At 44.7% G+C, this 17,761-nt stretch overlaps 1 protein-coding gene across 1 annotated transcript in view; it reads right to left on the bottom strand.

Moving 5' to 3' along the window:
* Positions 1–17,761, bottom strand: part of SNTG2 (syntrophin gamma 2) — a 587,738-nt gene that overhangs the window by 40,627 nt on the left and 529,350 nt on the right. The window contains exons 15-16 of the mRNA XM_040429903.1: positions 14,125–14,217; positions 7,978–8,088 (exon numbers count right to left, since the gene is read on the bottom strand). Of these exons, the coding sequence (XP_040285837.1) occupies positions 7,978–8,088; positions 14,125–14,217 (204 nt within the window). The remainder of the gene's footprint in view (positions 1–7,977; positions 8,089–14,124; positions 14,218–17,761) is intronic.

Consider the following 17,761-nt stretch of genomic DNA (forward strand, 5'->3'; position numbering starts at 1 on the left):
GGAGAGAGGTCGCATAGAAGAGAATCAGGCTTCATGTCATAGCAGAGAATCATGCTTCATGTCACTCAACACTGGAACAGGCCACTGTCAGATATTTTTAGGCCCCGGCACCCAGACAGAGGAGAGAGGTCCCACAGCAGAGAATCAGGCTTCATGTCATAGCAGAGAATCATGCTTCATGTCACCCAACACTGGAACAGGCCACTGTCAGATATTTTTAGGCCTCGGCACCCAGACAGAGGAGAGAGGTCCCATAGCAGAGAATCAGGCTTCATGTCATAGCAGAGAATCATGCTTCATGTCACCCAACACTGGAACAGGCCACTGTCAGATATGTTTAGACCCCGGCACCCAGACAGAGGAGAGAGGTCCCATAGCAGAGAATCAGGCTTCATGTCATAGCAGGGAATCATGCTTCATGTCACCCAACACTGGAACAGGCCACTGTCAGATATTTTCAGGCCCCGGCACCCAGACAGATGAGAGAGGTCCCATTGCAGAGAATCAGGCTTCATGTCACCCACCACTGTAACAGGCCACTGTCAGATATTTAGGCCCCGGCACCCAGACAAAGGAGAGAGGTCCATTGCAGAGAATCAGGCTTCATGTCACCCACCACTGGAACAGGCCACTGTCAGATATTTAGGCCCCGGCACCCAGACAGAGGAGAATGGTCCCATTGCAGAGAATCAGGCTTCATGTCACCCACCACTGGAACAGGCCACTGTCAGATATTTAGGCCCCGGTACCCAGACGGAGGAGAGGTTCATTCAACTTTGGGTTGCCCTGCAATATAATGGTAAAATTAAAAAAAGAGGATTGAATGAAGTGCCCTGGAGTACAAGAATATATTGTTAAGGGGATGTAGTTATAAATGTCTAATCTGCACAAGGGATGGACAGGTCCTGTAAGATCCATGCCTGGTTCATTTTTATGAACGTCAGCTTGTCCACATTGGCTGTGGACAGGCGGCTGCGTTTGTCTGTAATGACGCCCCCTGCCATGCTGAATACACGTTCAGACAAAACGCTGGCCGCCGGGCAGGCCAGCACCTCCAAGGCATAAAAGGCTAGCTCTGGCCACGTGGACAATTTGGAGACCCAGAAGTTGAATGGGGCCGAACCATCAGTCAGTACGTGGAGGGGTGTGCACACGTACTGTTCCACCATGTTAGTGAAATGTTGCCTCCTGCTAACACGTTCCGTATCAGGACAAAACTTTTCCACATCTCTGCCATGCTAACCCTGCCCTCAGAGGAGCTGGCCGTGACACAGCTGCGTTGGCGACCTCTTGCTCCTCCTCTGCCTTCGCCTTGGGCTTCCACTTGTTCCCCTGTGACATTTGGGAATGCTCTCAGTAGCGTGTCTACCAACGTGCGCTTGTACTCGCGCATCTTCCTATCACGCTCCAGTGCAGGAAGTAAGGTGGGCACATTGTCTTGGTACCGGGGATCCAGCAGGGTGGCAACCCAGTAGTCCGCACACGTTAAAATGTGGGTAACTCTGCTGTCGTTGCGCAGGCACTGCAGCATGTAGTCGCTCAAGTGTGCCAGGCTGCACAGAGATAAGGACAAGCTGTCCTCTGTGGGAGACGTATCGTCATCGTCCTGCGTTTCCCCCCAGCCACGCACCAGTGATGGGCCCGAGCTGCGTTGGGTGCCACCCCGCTGTGAACATGCTTCAGCCTCATCCTCCTCCACCTCCTCCTCATCCTCGTCCTCATCGTCCTCCAGTAGTGGGCCTTGTTTGGCCACATTTGTACCTGGCCTCTGCTGTTGCAAAAAACCTCCCTCTGAGTCACTTCGAAGAGACTGGCCTGAAAGTGCTAAAAATGACCCCTCTTCCTCCTCCTCCTGGGCCACCTCCTTTTCCATCATCGCCCTAAGTGTTTTCTCAAGGAGACATAGAAGTGGTATTGTAACGCTGATATTGTAACGGCGTCATCGCCACTGGCCATGTTGGTGGAGTACTCGAAACAGCGCAACAGGGCACACAGGTCTCGCATGGAGGCCCAGTCATTGGTGGTGAAGTGGTGCTGTTCCGCAGTGCGACTGACCCGTGCGTGCTGCAGCTGAAACTCCACTGTCCAGCATGTGCAAGGTGGAGTTCCACCTGGTGGGCACGTCGCATATGAGGCGGTGAGAGGGAAGGCCAAAGTTACGCTGTAGCGCAGACAGGCGAGCAGCGGCAGGATGTGAACGCCGGAAGCGCGCACAGACGGACCGCACTTTATGCAGCAGCTCTGACATGTTGGGGTAGTTGTGAATGAACTTCTGCACCACCAAATTCAGCACATGCGCCAGGCAAGGGATGTGCGTCAAACCGGATAGTCTCAGAGCTGCGAAGAGATTTCGCCAATTATCGCACACCACCAGGCCGGGCTTGAGGCTCACCGGCAGCAACCACTCGTCGGTCTGTTGTTCAATACCCCGCCACAACTCCTGCGCGGTGTGGGGCCTGTCCCCCAAACATATGAGTTTCAGAATGGCCTGCTGACGTTTACCCCGGGCTGTGCTGAAGTTGGTGGTGAAGGTGTGTGGCTGACTGGATGAGCAGGTGGAAGAAGAGGAGGAGGAAGCCGAGTAGGAGGAGGAGGCTACAGGAGGCAAAGAATGTTGCCCTGCGATCCTTGGCGGCGGAAGGACGTGCGCCAAACAGCTCTCCGCCTGGGGCCCAGCCGCCACTACATTTACCCAGTGGGCAGTTAGGGAGATATAGCGTCCCTGGCCATGCTTACTGGTCCACGTATCTGTAGTTAGGTGGACCTTGCCACAGATGGCGTTCCGCAGTGCACACTTGATTTTATCGGATACTTGGTTGTGCAGGGAAGGCACGGCTCTCTTGGAGAAGTATTGGCGGCTGGGAACAACATACTGTTGGACAGCAAGTGACATGAGCTGTTTGAAGCTGTCTGTGTCTACCAGCCTGAATGACAGCATTTCATAAGCCAGTAGTTTAGAAATGCTTGCATTCAGCGCCAGGGATCGAGGGTGGCTAGGTGGGAATTTACGCTTTCTCTCAAATGTTTGTGAGATGGAGAGCTGAACGCTGCCGTGTGACATGGTTGAGATGCTTGGTGACGGATGTTGTGGTGTTGGTGCTACATCCTCTGTTTGCTGGGCGGCAGGTGCCAACGTTCCTCCAGAGGCGGAGGAAGAGGCCAAGGTAGCAGCAGAAGAGGTAGCAGGGGGAGCCTGAGTGATTTCCTTGTTTTTAAGGTGTTTACTCCACTGTAGACCCTCGCATATAATGTTTTACAGGGTCAGCTAAACTGCAGGCCATCGAATATAATGTTTTACAAGGTCCGCTCACCTGCAGGACGTCACATATAATGTTTTACAGGGCCAGCTCAACTGCAGGCCCTTGCATATAATGTTTTACAGGTTCAGCTCAACTGCAGGCCCTCGCATATAATGTTTTACAGGGTCAGCTCACCTGCAGGCCCTCACCTAAAATCTTTTACAAGGTCAGCTCACCTTCTGATGACGACAGCGAAGTCTTCCCTGTTGGTACTCTGGCACACATAGCTGACTTCATGTTAGGCTGCCTTTCCCGCAACCCGCGCGTTATATGCATTTTAGACAACACGGATTACTGGTTGTTTACCCTTCTCGACCCCCGGTAAAAAGAGAACTTCTCATCTCTCATTCCTCTGGTGCAGAGGACAAGCAAAATGGTGCTATACCAGAAGGTCCTTGTTAAAAAATTGCTCCAAAGTTGATAGGGCAGACATCCAAATGGATATTCGCCGCCACGGGGACGTGCGATAGCCTAGAAGTTATCTAGAGTCAACAAAACAGCAGCAGGCCCTCACCTAAAAGTTCAGTCTCAATAACCAAGAGTCTAGTCAACACAATCCTCAACATGATGGCACACTGGGTGAATGTTGTGGAGGCCGGGAGCAAGTTGGCTGCTGGCACCAGACTTGCCCTCCAATAGATCCTCATTAACGGAAAGTGTACTCATTCCAATAACAGGGCCGCTTATGAGTGCTGTATTGTTATTTATCGTCACTACCTCCCCGAATCGGGAGTCGGGTAATTGCCGTGCGCCTGCTGCCTTCCTTGGATTCTTCTACTTTAATAACTTGACCCACCCTCTCTGGGTGGTTCAGAATTAGGAAAAAAAAGGGGTAAGGCAACAACAGCCAATCAGATTTCAGCCATTGACCTCCCTTGGATGTGGAATCCCTTTCTTAAGCTCCCTCTCCGGCATTGAACCCTGATTCCCCATTACCCGTAATCACCATGGTAGGCGCAGAAAAGAACATCGAAAGTTGATAGTGTAGACATCCAAATGTATCGTCGCCGTCACGGGCATGTGCAATCACCCAGAGGTTATCTAGAGTCACCAATGTGGCAGCAGGCCCTCACCCCTAAGGTTTTTGAGGGTCACCAGCAGGCCATCAATCATAATTTTTCAAGGGTGTGATTGATGCCCTCCTTCATGTGTAACAAACGGTGTTTTGGAGTGCCGGTTCCTTGTAATTTTTGGCAGCCCTTTCACTTAGTACATAGGCTTTATGAGTGTAGGACTCCCACTAACACCCAAATACTTTGGTGCTTGATCATCACTAAAAACTGGCTTAGTTACCCATAGCAACCAATTCGATTTCACCTTTCAGAGCACCTTGAATGAAAGGTGAAATATGATTGGTTGCTAATGGCCAACTATGGCAGTTTTTATTTGTGCCAGTTTTGATAATTCTTCCCCATAGACGTTTTACACCCTGCATCTTCAGGTTTTTTATAGTTTCCAAATATTTTTTCAATAACGGATTGAAATTACTTAGATCAAAGTTTTTTTTTACACATTGGGGGGGATTTATCAGTAATGGTGTAAAGTAAACTGGCTTAGTGGCCCATAGCAACCAATCAAATTCCACCTTTCATTTTTCAGAGCAGAACTGCTTTGGAAAATGAAAGGTGGAATCTGATTGGTTGCTATGGAGAACTAAGCCAGTTCTACTTTACACCAGTTTTGCTAAATCTCCCGATGGTATCACTAAGAATCTCGTTATTGCACTTATTCCTTTATATATTTGTCTTTCTGGCTTTGTATGAAAAAAATAAAATTACATAATAGGGGTTCACTTACTATAGACTGGTATTTCACAAGCCAGGCTTAGTAAAAAGTCCACTGGCATTAGATGTAATCAATTTATTAAGAGGTGCAGGACTTTTAATAAATTTGTTGCCATTGTGATGTCCATGTGTCATTAACTAAAACCTATGCCAGCTAGGATTTCAGTTTTCTGGCATAATTTTGGTAAATGTGTTGGGCCGTAGTGGCCAAATCCCTTCCTCTAGGCCCAGCTCAGTGTTGAAGTAAGTGGTGAGAGCAGTGTAAAAATTCAAAGACATTGCGGGACATTTATCCATAATATTCTGCGCCAAAAGTGGCGACTTGTTTGACCTCATTTATCAAAAGGTGCATGCTATTTTTAAAATCTGTCTTGTGTACTTGTAGGCTAATAATCGGTTATTTTCTAAACAAATTTGAAATTTTTTATGCCAAAGTGTTAAAATGAGAGTTTTATTTGTATTTGCAACAATGCATCTGTGCTCAACCGACTTTGAACAAACAACTCCATTAAGGCCTATATGCAACATTTAATTGCTAAAATTGCGCATCTATCTGATCTGCCGTGCGCCTTTTTAGCAATTTAAACTACCACAGAAGCAACCGCTACATTTTGAGACTTTTAAGCCAAACATAAGTTTATAAACGAGGCGTAATATGCGCCTATTTGGTAGCCCCGTTCACTTTTACATTCAAAACATTTGTCATTTTTCATTCTTTCTGGTGTATAATTAGTAGAAAACAGTTGGCATATTTGGCGCAAATCAAAACACCATTATTTTTGGTGCATTTTACATCATAATTTTGGCACAACATGATTAATAAATGTCCCTAATTATTTTTTTCTTCTAATTTTGTGTGATTCGATTCAGGAGAATCAAGAAGGAGAGAGAGAAAGATACAGAGGGAGAGAAAAGAAAGAGAGGGGAAGAGATTGAGAGAGAAAGTGAGAGAAGGGGAGGAGGAATAGAGAAATTGAGGAGAGGGAGTGGGAGAGAAAGAGAAGGGAAAGAGAGTGGGAGAGGGAGAGAGAAATAGAGAGAGACTTTTCAAGGCAACCAGAGCACTTTTGATTCAGGCAGATGTTATTCAGACCTGAATTGGCCAAATTAAACCACAATCGAATACAGTTATATGAAAAGATGCTGCAGATTCCTTATTTTTTTCCAGAACAATGCAAGTATTTACCAAAGTAAATGTAAAGGTCAGTGAGCGGGGTGAACCCGTTGTCCCCCATGAATAAACTTCCTCAGAGGGAGATGACTAAGTGCACCCCTCGTTCTTCACAATACCTGTGATGGTGAGGATAGACTTTCCCGATGGGTACACCAGACCCTACCTCTGAGGAAAGGGGGGGTGGAACACTGGATGGCCTCCAGATAGTACAGGACACATAGAGGGTGCTAGGTGGCCAGAGGCTGATCACACAGAGGCAATGTCTGTGTACAGAGTCCAAGGTCAGGGCAGGTGGCAACATGATAAAGTCCGTAAATGAGGTCCAAGGTCAGGGCAGATGGCAAGATAGCAAAATACGTAAGGCAAAATACGAGATCAGGTCAGGCGGCAGTAAGGCAAGGTCATTTAAACAAGATACAGGGTCCGTTACACAGTAATGGCAGAAATCACAGAAGTACAGTACCTTTGCTCACAGGAACTTAGACAAGGAACCAAAGTTGCTCATTCTCCTTCCTATAGAAGGAGGTGCCTTAAAATACATCCTGCAGACCAGCCATAGGCTGGGGAAGATAGGAGGCACATACTGTACATTCTGCCTCACATAAGGAGGAGAGACATGCCCGCACACGCCCTATATGCACACAAGGAACTCTGAGCTGGAGCGCAAGAACCCCACTGAGAACCACAGCTAAGAACCCCACTGCCCATGCCTGCGTGTGGGGACATAATCACAGATATGGGATATGGGGTTAACAGTAAACAGGTCAGGGGAGGTGACAGAAACCTTTCAGGGGTAAATCATTTTATAAATATATACACATATTCTGAATGAGACATGTTTACTGTCTCTTTGCTTACACTGAATTAATCTATGAAAAGGATCGGAATCCAATTCTTTTTCTGAAGTAGTTTTGGGAAAGAATGATGAAGTATTCCCAGAATATACAGTCAATGTAGATGTGACAATACAAAGTGTATAATTTGTGTAAGGAGACCTGGAATAATTTAAGTACATAATAACATATATATAATTGGATTCCCAAGTGCCAGTTCTGCCCAATGGTTGACTATCTAAGAAGATATTCATTACATTCACAGGATTCTCTTACAATGCTTCAGCAATACAGAGCCCATTCATGCCTATAAACAAGTTGCAAATCCCTCCTATAATTTTATTGTGTCAGGTGCGACCTATTGTGTATTCTTCATATGGCGCTGTAATGTGTGAAGTGCCACCCACCCTGTTGATGCAGAATGCTACTGAATTGATGGTAGCAACATGCATATTATCCCTCCTGAGGCATGACATTGACTTTTCCAAATAAAGTAAATTTAATCAGACCCTCATTTTATTATTAAAAAAAAAATTGCAAAAGAATATAAGCCACGCTGTTCCGGTAAACCCAGCTCAAATAGAAATCAATCTGGGATTAGATTTTCCACTTTGCACTTTGGCATTACGTGCCCTTGACAGAGAACTATATTTTATTAAATAGTTTAAGCTTTAAGCGTGAATGGAAACTTCATGATTAAATGAAAGTTAAACATTTATGTAACACCTCCAGTCAATCTGATCCAGGCGCTCCTGCCGCTTTCATTTTGATTGTGCCTAAATTTTAATTATAAATTTCGTTACATTTACAAGATCTGATCCCTATTACCGCCTCTGTCATATTCCCGGCTTTGATTATGTGGCTGAATTCATTGCCTTGCGACTTACCTTCATTTCAATTTGTTTTGTGTCACAATTTTGAAATAGCAGCTTTACTCGAGTTTTGCCATCATCGGAGGAACCTTTCAATTGGGAAAACTTAAACCTCCAGATTACGTTCTACAGCAAAACAAAATGGAAACAATTCTGGTCAACATTCAATGTGAAAAAATTAACATCTATACAGCATTTTACATAATTATTGCAATTTGTTGAAACTTTGAATTCAAGTCACTTTGAAGGATTTTTCCCATGATAGAAAGTAGATAAAGAGTAATGCCCTTGCAGATGAGTGTGAGCGGATTAGGTCCGGATGCGTTGCGGATGCTTTCAGTGAAAAATGTGCGATTTTGCAAGCAAGTTCATTCAGTTTTGTATGCAATCGCGTTCAGTTGTTCAGTTTTTATCGCGTGGTTGCAATGCGATTAAATGCGTTTTGCACACGCGTGATAAAAAACTGAAGGTATACAAACAACATCTCTTAGCAACCATCCGTGAAAAACGCATCGCATCCGCACTTGCTTGCGGATGCGATGCGATTTTCACGCAGCCCCATTCACTTCTATGGGGTCAGCGTTGCGTGAAAAACACAGAATATAGAACATGCTGCGATTTTCACGCAACGCACAAGTGATGCAAGGGATCTGCAAGGGGTCTAATAGAACCAGTGTTCCTGAGAAGAAAGGTGTCTCATCACTCTCCATTGGAGATCTGCAGACATATAGCCTCACAGTTCCCCGAAATTTTAAAATCCAACATTAAATCCAAATTAAAATTCTGGACAACCCTTTTCAAGGAGATTGATCACTTGTGGACACTATTATGTTTTATAGAATCTAAATAATTGCAAAATTCTGCGCTGATTACTTTAAAAGGGTATCTTTACAGAGGTTGAGACTTTGTTTTCCTGATGCATCTTTCAAAATCCCACCTTTCACACATTTCATGACTCCAGCACAATGTCTTCTTCTCACGTTCTATTTGTTGGGTGTGCTACATTTCCAAACTAATCTCCACATAACACCCAGCATGCAGTACAGCACTCCAATGACTTAATTTTCTTGTATCCCTTCTAGCCTAGTGCCATCCATCCCTCCCAAACCCTCCAAACCTCCAATCCTGAACACTCAACTAATTTCTGTCTCATGTGGATGTGAATCTTCTGTGTCACTTGAACAGATTTGACTTGGCGCTACTCCTAAGGGCATTATCTAAGTGGCCCCTATATTCACCCTTTAACCTGTATACAAGAATCTGGACTTCGCTGCAGGGGAACCACCAGACTGCTACCTCTTGGAGCAGTCAACGTTCAAGTGACTGCTGACCCAGGGGGGGGTCAAGAGACACTGATGAAGAACACCTTGGGCCAAAACAGGCCGAGGTCAGGGCATGCAGAGTTTGTAAAATCCTGTAAACAGTCCGACGTCAGGGTGGCAGCTCAAGGTCAATATATGGATAAGGCAGAAAGGATAGGTAGCAGAGGGTCAAAAATACAGGAAACAGGCAAGATTTGGTACACAGGCAAACAAACATAAACAGCATACCTTTGGCAGGAACTAGCAAAATAGAACCTATTGCTCAGGTAACCTCCCACAGGGGAAGGTGCCTTGAGTATCCTTGTGTCACGGATTAGCGGGTATGAACCCACTGTGCCACAGACTGGCTATACTCTGGAGGGTGTGTCTAAGCAACTACCTGGTTTTCACTAGAGCCTCAGATGGTGAAAATAGACTTGAGCCGTTAGGGTAGTTGCCAGGGGCTACTCCAGAGCAATCCCCCGAGTCAGTGGCAGCTGGTCCGGGCGGACCAGGAGGTACCTGAGTAGGTACAAGAAGTACAAGCGTAATCAGGCGGGCATAGATGTTACCAGGAGCAACAGTGCAGGACCAAAGGATAAGGCAGAGATGTGGTCAGACAGACAATAGGTCGGTGCAGGCGGCAAAGGTACAGGTCAGGCAATCCGGGTCAGCAACAGGAAAGACAAAGCAAGCAGGCAGGGATCAGATGATAAGCAGAGTCCAGGAACAAAGAATAAATCAGGAGCACACAAAAGTATCAGGAACCAGCAAACTCAAGGACCTTGACACTGAAGCATCTGGGAAGAGGGCTGAGCCACTTAAATACCTGCAGAAGAGCCAGAGTTGGTCAGCGAGGTCACCTGTCCTAACCCACACAGCCCAGGGAAAGATGCGCTCCCCCCTTAGAGCAGTGTAATACGAAACCAGCTGAACTGATGCTGTGTCCAGGCTGAGTGGAAGCTGTGGAGCGGAATCCTCAAAAGCAATAACACCTACAGAAACTGAGCCCAGGACCACAGCGGTGAAATGGAAAGCACCAGCCACAGGTCACCGCTAAGCACGACGCTCGGGACCACGGCGATAAGCAGGGGAACAAAGGCGTACAGCAGCTGCTGTTACACCTTCGATGGCCTGCCATAAACTGAGAAAAATTAAGGTGCATGTGCTGGCCCTCCAAAAGCTGAAACGAGCATGCACGTACTAAGTGGTTTGGCAATAAGTAATTGTCATGCACCTGGCTTCTCTAACCAACAAGGATTAGTTGTTATGGCCAGCAAAATGGTGTGAAGGCACACATTTCCATAGCAATACATGGCAGCTATTCAAATGAATGCCTGTCCAAATAATGAATATAGACACACCAAGTCCACCAGAGTGGAAGCTACTCTTACAGAGTGGCTCTCTACTCTACCACGTAGAGCGAGGGGTTCCTAAGCATGGAACTCCCCCACCTACTGCAATGGCAAAGGACATTGATATTTTTAGCAGTCAGCATTGATTTTTTTTTTTACTTTAGCTATATACTCGTCATATTGAGCATCAGTCAGTAAGAGATAATAATTAAGATGAAATTCCTCCTGACAATATTTGATAGTGTCTGTATTTATGGCAAATCTGTATTTTGATGTCAGTTTTTTAGCCTTCAGTATCACATTAGCGTATCATGCTTTTAACGCTGGAGTGATTGGGCGTCTCCCTGCAGCCTCTGGCTCTTTTCTTCAGGCTTAGCATTCTGTCTCTAATCTTTTCCAATTACGTATAGTTGAGTAATATAAGCTGATTTCTCTAAAAATTTAACATTTTGTGAATCATTTGATGTTTTTTCTCCATTTTAGTACTTTACTATGCTTATGTTCTTATAATCAAATCATCTGCAATAGATTCCTAATTATGCTGAATATAATAATTGCTAATTGCTATTTGTAACATCAATGCATTTGGCTATGCATTATACACACACATATTCTTCCTATCATTACACCACTGGGTAATAGATTGAAGTTGATTTTAAAAGGAGCCTGTCATAGTAGGCCTCACTACCACAGTTAGACAGCTGCAGATCATCTGAATAAAATGTTTTTTGCCCTTTCCGATCCGAGGCTTCTCCTGAAATATTTTATTTTATGAGGATTTTAGTGCAATGAGAGAATCGTCATCATTCCAAAGCTCCACTCCATCCAGTGCCCAGCCCCTCCCTCACTGCTTTGAGAGTGTCAGCCTGTGGCGCTGTAATCTTGCCTGGGTTGATGTTCTTGCGCATGCGCCGTCCTTTTGAAATTGCCTGTACTGTGTTGTACACCAGTTTCTGGCACAAAAAGACACACATTTTGACGCTAGTGCTGGTCTGTGACAAAATTTGCATCTTTATAGCTTTTTCCAAAACCTTGCCTCTTTTTTAAAAAGTTAATGGGATGTGGGCAGGAAAAGGAGTAGTTTTCACTTCTGGTGCACAGGCAGCAGACAATGCAACAAATTTATTAAGAGGCATTTGTTACTTAGTGGGGCATCTCACGCCAGCACAGGACAAATTAAGACCAGTTTACCCAACACCAGTCTTAATAAATCTCCCACTAAGTCTTATCTCTAAAGCCGTGCGCATGTTGCAGAAGAAAAGGAGATTCAGATAGAGTAAAGAACCTCTAAACAGAGTGGATACAACTCTGGTCGACTCAACCCTCCATGTACTGTATTATGCAGTTGCCTATTCATTTGAATGTGCTCCATTATACTTTATTTTCTCTGCAGTGACTGCACCTAATGATGACAGTTTATCACCAGGGTTTAGGGAAGTGGGATTCTTGTCAGTTCAAGCGCTATATGTGTATTTGGCAGTGCCCACCCAGATTGCATTTGAAGGCGGGATTCCCTCTGATCAGTCCACATTGGACAGATACCCTGTGGATTCTCTACTGCACCACTATAGAAGGGGAATCTGTAGTGTTTACAGTAGCAGAAATGTTGATGAAATTTAACAAAATCTCATTCTAATGCTGTGGGAAAAAACACACAGATATTGAAGTGGTGTGGATTTAAAAGCTGCAACGTGTCACACTATGTTGTGGTAATAAATAATTGTCACAAACTTTTTACACAACTTTGCATAAATCAATTGTACAAATGACCACAAGAAACTCTGTAATATGTTTTATCAGTGAGAAATGTCTAGTTATCAGCTGTTTACCAGCTCCTCCATCCCCACCCACACACACATAAATTGATTGCTTTTCACTTACAATAATGCATTTTTTTCCATCCTGGATGGGATCATCTCTGCAAGAAGATCATATTAAAATGTCAATGCAAGTCTATGGAAAGGAGAGGCGGAGGAGTGAGCAGGAGCTGAGAAGACACGCAGAGACAAGCAGACTGCACAGCTACTGTATATAGGAGGCTTATAGTTCAACACAAGTGCTTTATTCACAAAAATACAGGTCTGTACTTCTCTGTAATGTCCTCAGTTATCCTGGGGCTGCTTTTGAGTGACTGTGAGACAGGAATAAGATTTTCCTCTACTTTCTATGTGCAGTGAAGGGCAGTTAGTCTCCACCCATTATTTCTGAGATAGCTGCAAACCAGATATTCAGCAAGCACAGAGGAAAACTGCTAAATGCCAGCTACAAGTCATATAATGGCCAGAAATTGTGCTTTTCCTTATGCACACACACCCTATTATTGATTAATGCAAAGTTTGTTAAAAGTTCGGTGCCTCTTAGTGACAAATCTACAAAGAAATCTGCATGTAATACATGTGTATTTTGTCTCCAATTTTATTGCAAATCCCAATTCAAATCTTCAGTGGATTTTTGCTGTTGCAAATTATATCCTGTGTGGATGTACCCTTAGGGTCCATTCACACGTCTGCAAAATGGGTCTGCATCCGTTCCGCAATTTTGCGGAACGGGTGCAGACCCATTCATTTTCAATGGGGCCGGAATGTGCTGTCCGCATCCGTGCTTCCGTTTCTGCAAAAAAATAGATCGTTTCCTAATCTTGTCCGCAATTGCGGACAAGTTTAGGCATTTTCTATTATAGTGCCAGCGATGTGCGGTCCGTAAATTGCGGAATGCACATTGCCAGTGTCCATGTTTTGCGGATCCGCAATTTACAGATCCGCAAAAAACTTACGGACGTGTGAATAGACCCTTAAGGTGGCTTCATTATAAAATTGTCTTCATAAAAATGGGTCAATTTCATATTTTAAGTATCTTACTCATTGAATGAATTAAAAGTAGCTCTCCAAGACTGGGGACCCATCATCAGGGGGCTGGGTTTGGTACCAACTTTAAAAAAGACTCAACTATCATGAGCACACCAGGTCCATCACCAAGCTGCCATCACTGTTTCTTCTGGTTCCTGCTGGACCAAAAGTATAACATGTTGCCTACATACACGTCCCCTCTGCTGGCCAATCAATGGCCCCAGTAATGACCTGTGCAGGAATGGCATATGACCGCCTAGATGCACAGAAAACGACTGAGGCAATTGATTGGCTTTAGACAGTGTGTCACCCTTCCGTTCAAGTGGGAACCAGAAGCGGCAGAGATGGGAACTCAATGCTGGACCTGGAGTGCTCGTGACGAGTGACTCTTTTTTTACTACTTTGGCACCATGTCTGCCACTTGTCTGCCCAGCCTAGGAGAATCCCTATACTAGAACAAAACACTGGAACATTGAACATCCAAAAATATATAATAAACTTTACAGTAGTTAGGTTTAAATACCATTTAGTGAAGCAACTTAGGTTATTGATCTCGATTAAGCACCTGATTACTGATTCCTGCATTTCACAGTCAGATAATAAGAGACAGAAGGACAGTTTTATTCCATTCATATTATTACAGGCTCTGTACATTCTTACCTTTGATTTGCTGTCAAAGCAGGTAAATCCTGATACAAAGTCCACAGTAAAGCAGACGGCGTCTCCTTGATTGTTACAAACATATGTTTTCGACTGGAAAATATAAATAATTAGGGTATAAGTAATTAAACAAATAGGTACGCCACTATGTATTCCAAGACCGGCTGTTTCACATCATCTGTTTAAATGGGGTTTCTGGAACCTGTATATTGATGGCCTATCCCTAGGATCAGGTCAGTGATGGTCCAACTCTTGGCATCCCCACCAATCAGATGTTTGCAGTGAACATGGCACTCGTGAAGGCACCTTAGCTTCTTCTTTGTTTACTTTTGTTCGTCCACCAGCATTCTGTAGATTTAGTAGTGACGGTGCAGTATATTGCAGCTTCGTCCCATTTACTTGAATGTGACGAAGCTGCAATACCCCGCACCACTGCTGCTAAGCAAATGTCATGCAGCTTGACATACTGATCGAAGAGGCTCACAGGTGCACTGCTGCCCGTTCAAACAGCTGATTGTGAAGGTGAAAGTCCCTACCAAAGTGATACTGATGGCCTGAAGATTAGTCATTAATATGCTGATTCCAGAAAAACCCTTTTAACCCAGGAGTGGAACCCACAGCAGGAGTAGAAACCTCTACGCCCTATCTCCATAAGGCCATGGTTTCCATATCTTGCACTAATGAAGGCTAATATTAGGCCACATCTGTGCTATATACCAGTGGTTCTCTATATCTACATTAGCTTGCTACTATAAGTATAAAGGAACAGCTTTTTATGTCTCCAAACAATTATCCAAAAATGAGTGTTCATTTCCTTTTTGTGTAACTCGGATTGCCTACATTTCACAATCTTTCACGTATGTTACTTTCTCAGATGACATTTGCTATTCCAATGTCTGCAATATCTGCACTTAGAACCAGAAAATGTCAAGCCACCCAAGATTATTTTAAGACTGGAACATTTGGTGACCTTGTTATGCCAATGAGGATTTGACAGGGTCCTGTATCAATTTAAAATGTGTAATATCCTAAATGTGAAGTCACTTTGCTGGTGAACTTCTTCATAATAGTGCTGGCTTTATACATAGACATTAGCCACAGGTGTTACTTGGTGTCATTCAGATAAAAGACTGATAATACATAGCCCTATACAGTATATAATATATCTTTCTACTAAAGATTCTGACTTACATTAACCTATTTGCCCACATATCTTTTGTTCTATATGATTTTCTATGTCTGCAGTGTCTTACAGGATGTTACATTACAAACTTTAACATGTCAAAAAGCCCAACCTTATTTTAAAACTAGAATCTTATGACTAGAGATGAGCGAATTTCTCAAAGATTCAATTTGTCCGGTTCGCCGAATCGTCAGAAAAAATTTGCTTTGATCCGAATATATTTGCGAAGAATCGCGATAAAAAACTGCTATTTCCGGGCTGCAGAGATCATTTATATGGGTGTAGAACACTGTGCCTTGCAGTAACACGCATAGGGAGTCTGCTGTGGTTGTGAAATAATACTGCGAGTCCGTATGACATGCAGATGACAGGCGTAGCTCTTAGAATCACTGCACACTTCACTTATTTGGGCAGTCACGGGGCCAAAATTGACCAAATAACTCAAGTATTAACTCAGCCTTACAGGTCGATGTTAGTGCCAAGAAGAAGCGCACTCCTTTTACACCATCTCCAGCTGATTCCACATAGATGTCTACAGAACCTGTTCTATTAAACACTTATACAAGTAGAGCCCCCCCCGACAGAGTGGAGAGGGTGTCAGCAGTAAGTTTGTGTTGAAGTCACTGAATATTTTGCCCTTCCTCTGATTCGTCAGAACAATTACCCACAAAAAACGTATCCTATCTATGGAGCATACTGTCACCGCCAGCTCTCTGAGAAGGTCTGGCAGATTTTCTTCTGTACCTCTTGCATGATGTTCTTTGTTTTGGTTTCACTTTGTCATCTCCTTTCCTTCCCCCAGCTGTCACCTATTCACACTAATTGCCTCCCTTTATATTTCCTCCCATACTGCCTCACTTTGCGGTTTATACTACTTCCTGGATTGAAGTGATCACTGCTGGAGACTTCTGTTACTGCTTGTTCAGATAAGTCCTTTCTTGTATTGTGTTTCTTTGCTGGCTTGATTCTAGGTGACCCTGACTCCCTCCATATTAAGTGCAGGGAGTCGGTGGTCGTGTCCTCTCACTATTATAGGGTTTTCAGGTGTCACACAGTCTAGGTACGAGGGCATGCAATCGTCTACCGCTGAGACCCTTTGTATGTGCTTAGCAGTCAGGGTGAGCTCTTAGGGTTTTACAGGGGTCACCTTTATGCTTCTTAGTTTGGGAACAAGCCAGTCGGATGTTTATCCATAACTTCCAACTATCTGTTATATCATCCGTGACACATACGCCTTCACTCGGTCAGCATTTGCTCAGTAATCCATGAGTATTGGTAATGCCCAAAAAAAACAGGAGTGGATGTTAAACAGAGATGACACGTTAAGGTAATATTTGCATGTCTTCTGTGTTTTGTACCCACTTCTGCTTTTGGCTACCAAATCATAAGCCAATTTTGATGGGACCATACAGGCCCTACAGCTGCTACACAGACAGGATCCGTTGTGTGTCTCATTTTTCCTTCCTTCTGACCGATGATGTCAAGCACGCTGACATAGTGTTGAGATGGCAGCAACAGCAGCATGATACCACAGAGTGGCAAGGTGACATAGTGTGGACATGGCAGCATCAGGAGGCCACAAAGTGGCAAGGTGACATAGTGTGGAGATGGCAGCAACAGCAGCAGCATGATACCACAGAGTGGCAAGGTAACATAGTGTGGACATGGCAGCATCAAGAGACCACAAAGTGACACTGTGACATTGTGTGGAGATGGCAGCAACAGCAGCAGCATGATACCACAGAGTGGCAAGGTGACATAGCGTGAACATGGCAGCATCAGGAGGCCACAAAGTGGCATGGTGACATCGTGTGTAGATGCCATCAGTAGCAGTATGATACCACGGAGTGGCAAGGTGACATAGTATGAACATGGCAGCATCAGGAGGCCACAAAGTGGCAAGGTGACATACTGTAGTGTTGAGATGGCAGCAACAGCAGCAGCATGATGCCACAGAGTGGCAAGGTGACATAGTGTGGACATGGCAGCATCAGGAGGCCACAAAGTGGCAAGGTGACATAGTGTGGACATGGCAGCATCAAGAGACCACAAAGTGACACTGTGACATTGTGTGGAGATGGCAGCAACAGCAGCAGCATGATACCACAAAGTGGCACGGTGACATAGTGTGGAGATGGCAGCATCAGGAGGCCACAGAGTGGCATGGTGACATAGTGTGGACATGGCAGCATCAGGAGGCCACAAAGTGGCACGGTGACATAGTGTGGAGATAGATAATCTAATCTGATGCATCAGGCATTGGTGGGTGGAAATCCTGGCTGATCCATCCTGATTCATCTTGATAAAAGTAAGTTTCTACACATTTTGGGTGGACAGGCGAGTTCTTCTTGGGGTAACTATGGCCCCCGCCGCACTAAACACCCGCTCTGATGCCACACTACTGGCCGGGCAGGACAGCTTTTCCAGGGCAAACTCGGCCAGTTGCAGCCACAA

Source organism: Bufo bufo, chromosome 4 (genome assembly GCF_905171765.1).
Source record: "Bufo bufo chromosome 4, aBufBuf1.1, whole genome shotgun sequence".
Classification (NCBI taxonomy): Eukaryota; Metazoa; Chordata; class Amphibia; order Anura; family Bufonidae; genus Bufo; species Bufo bufo.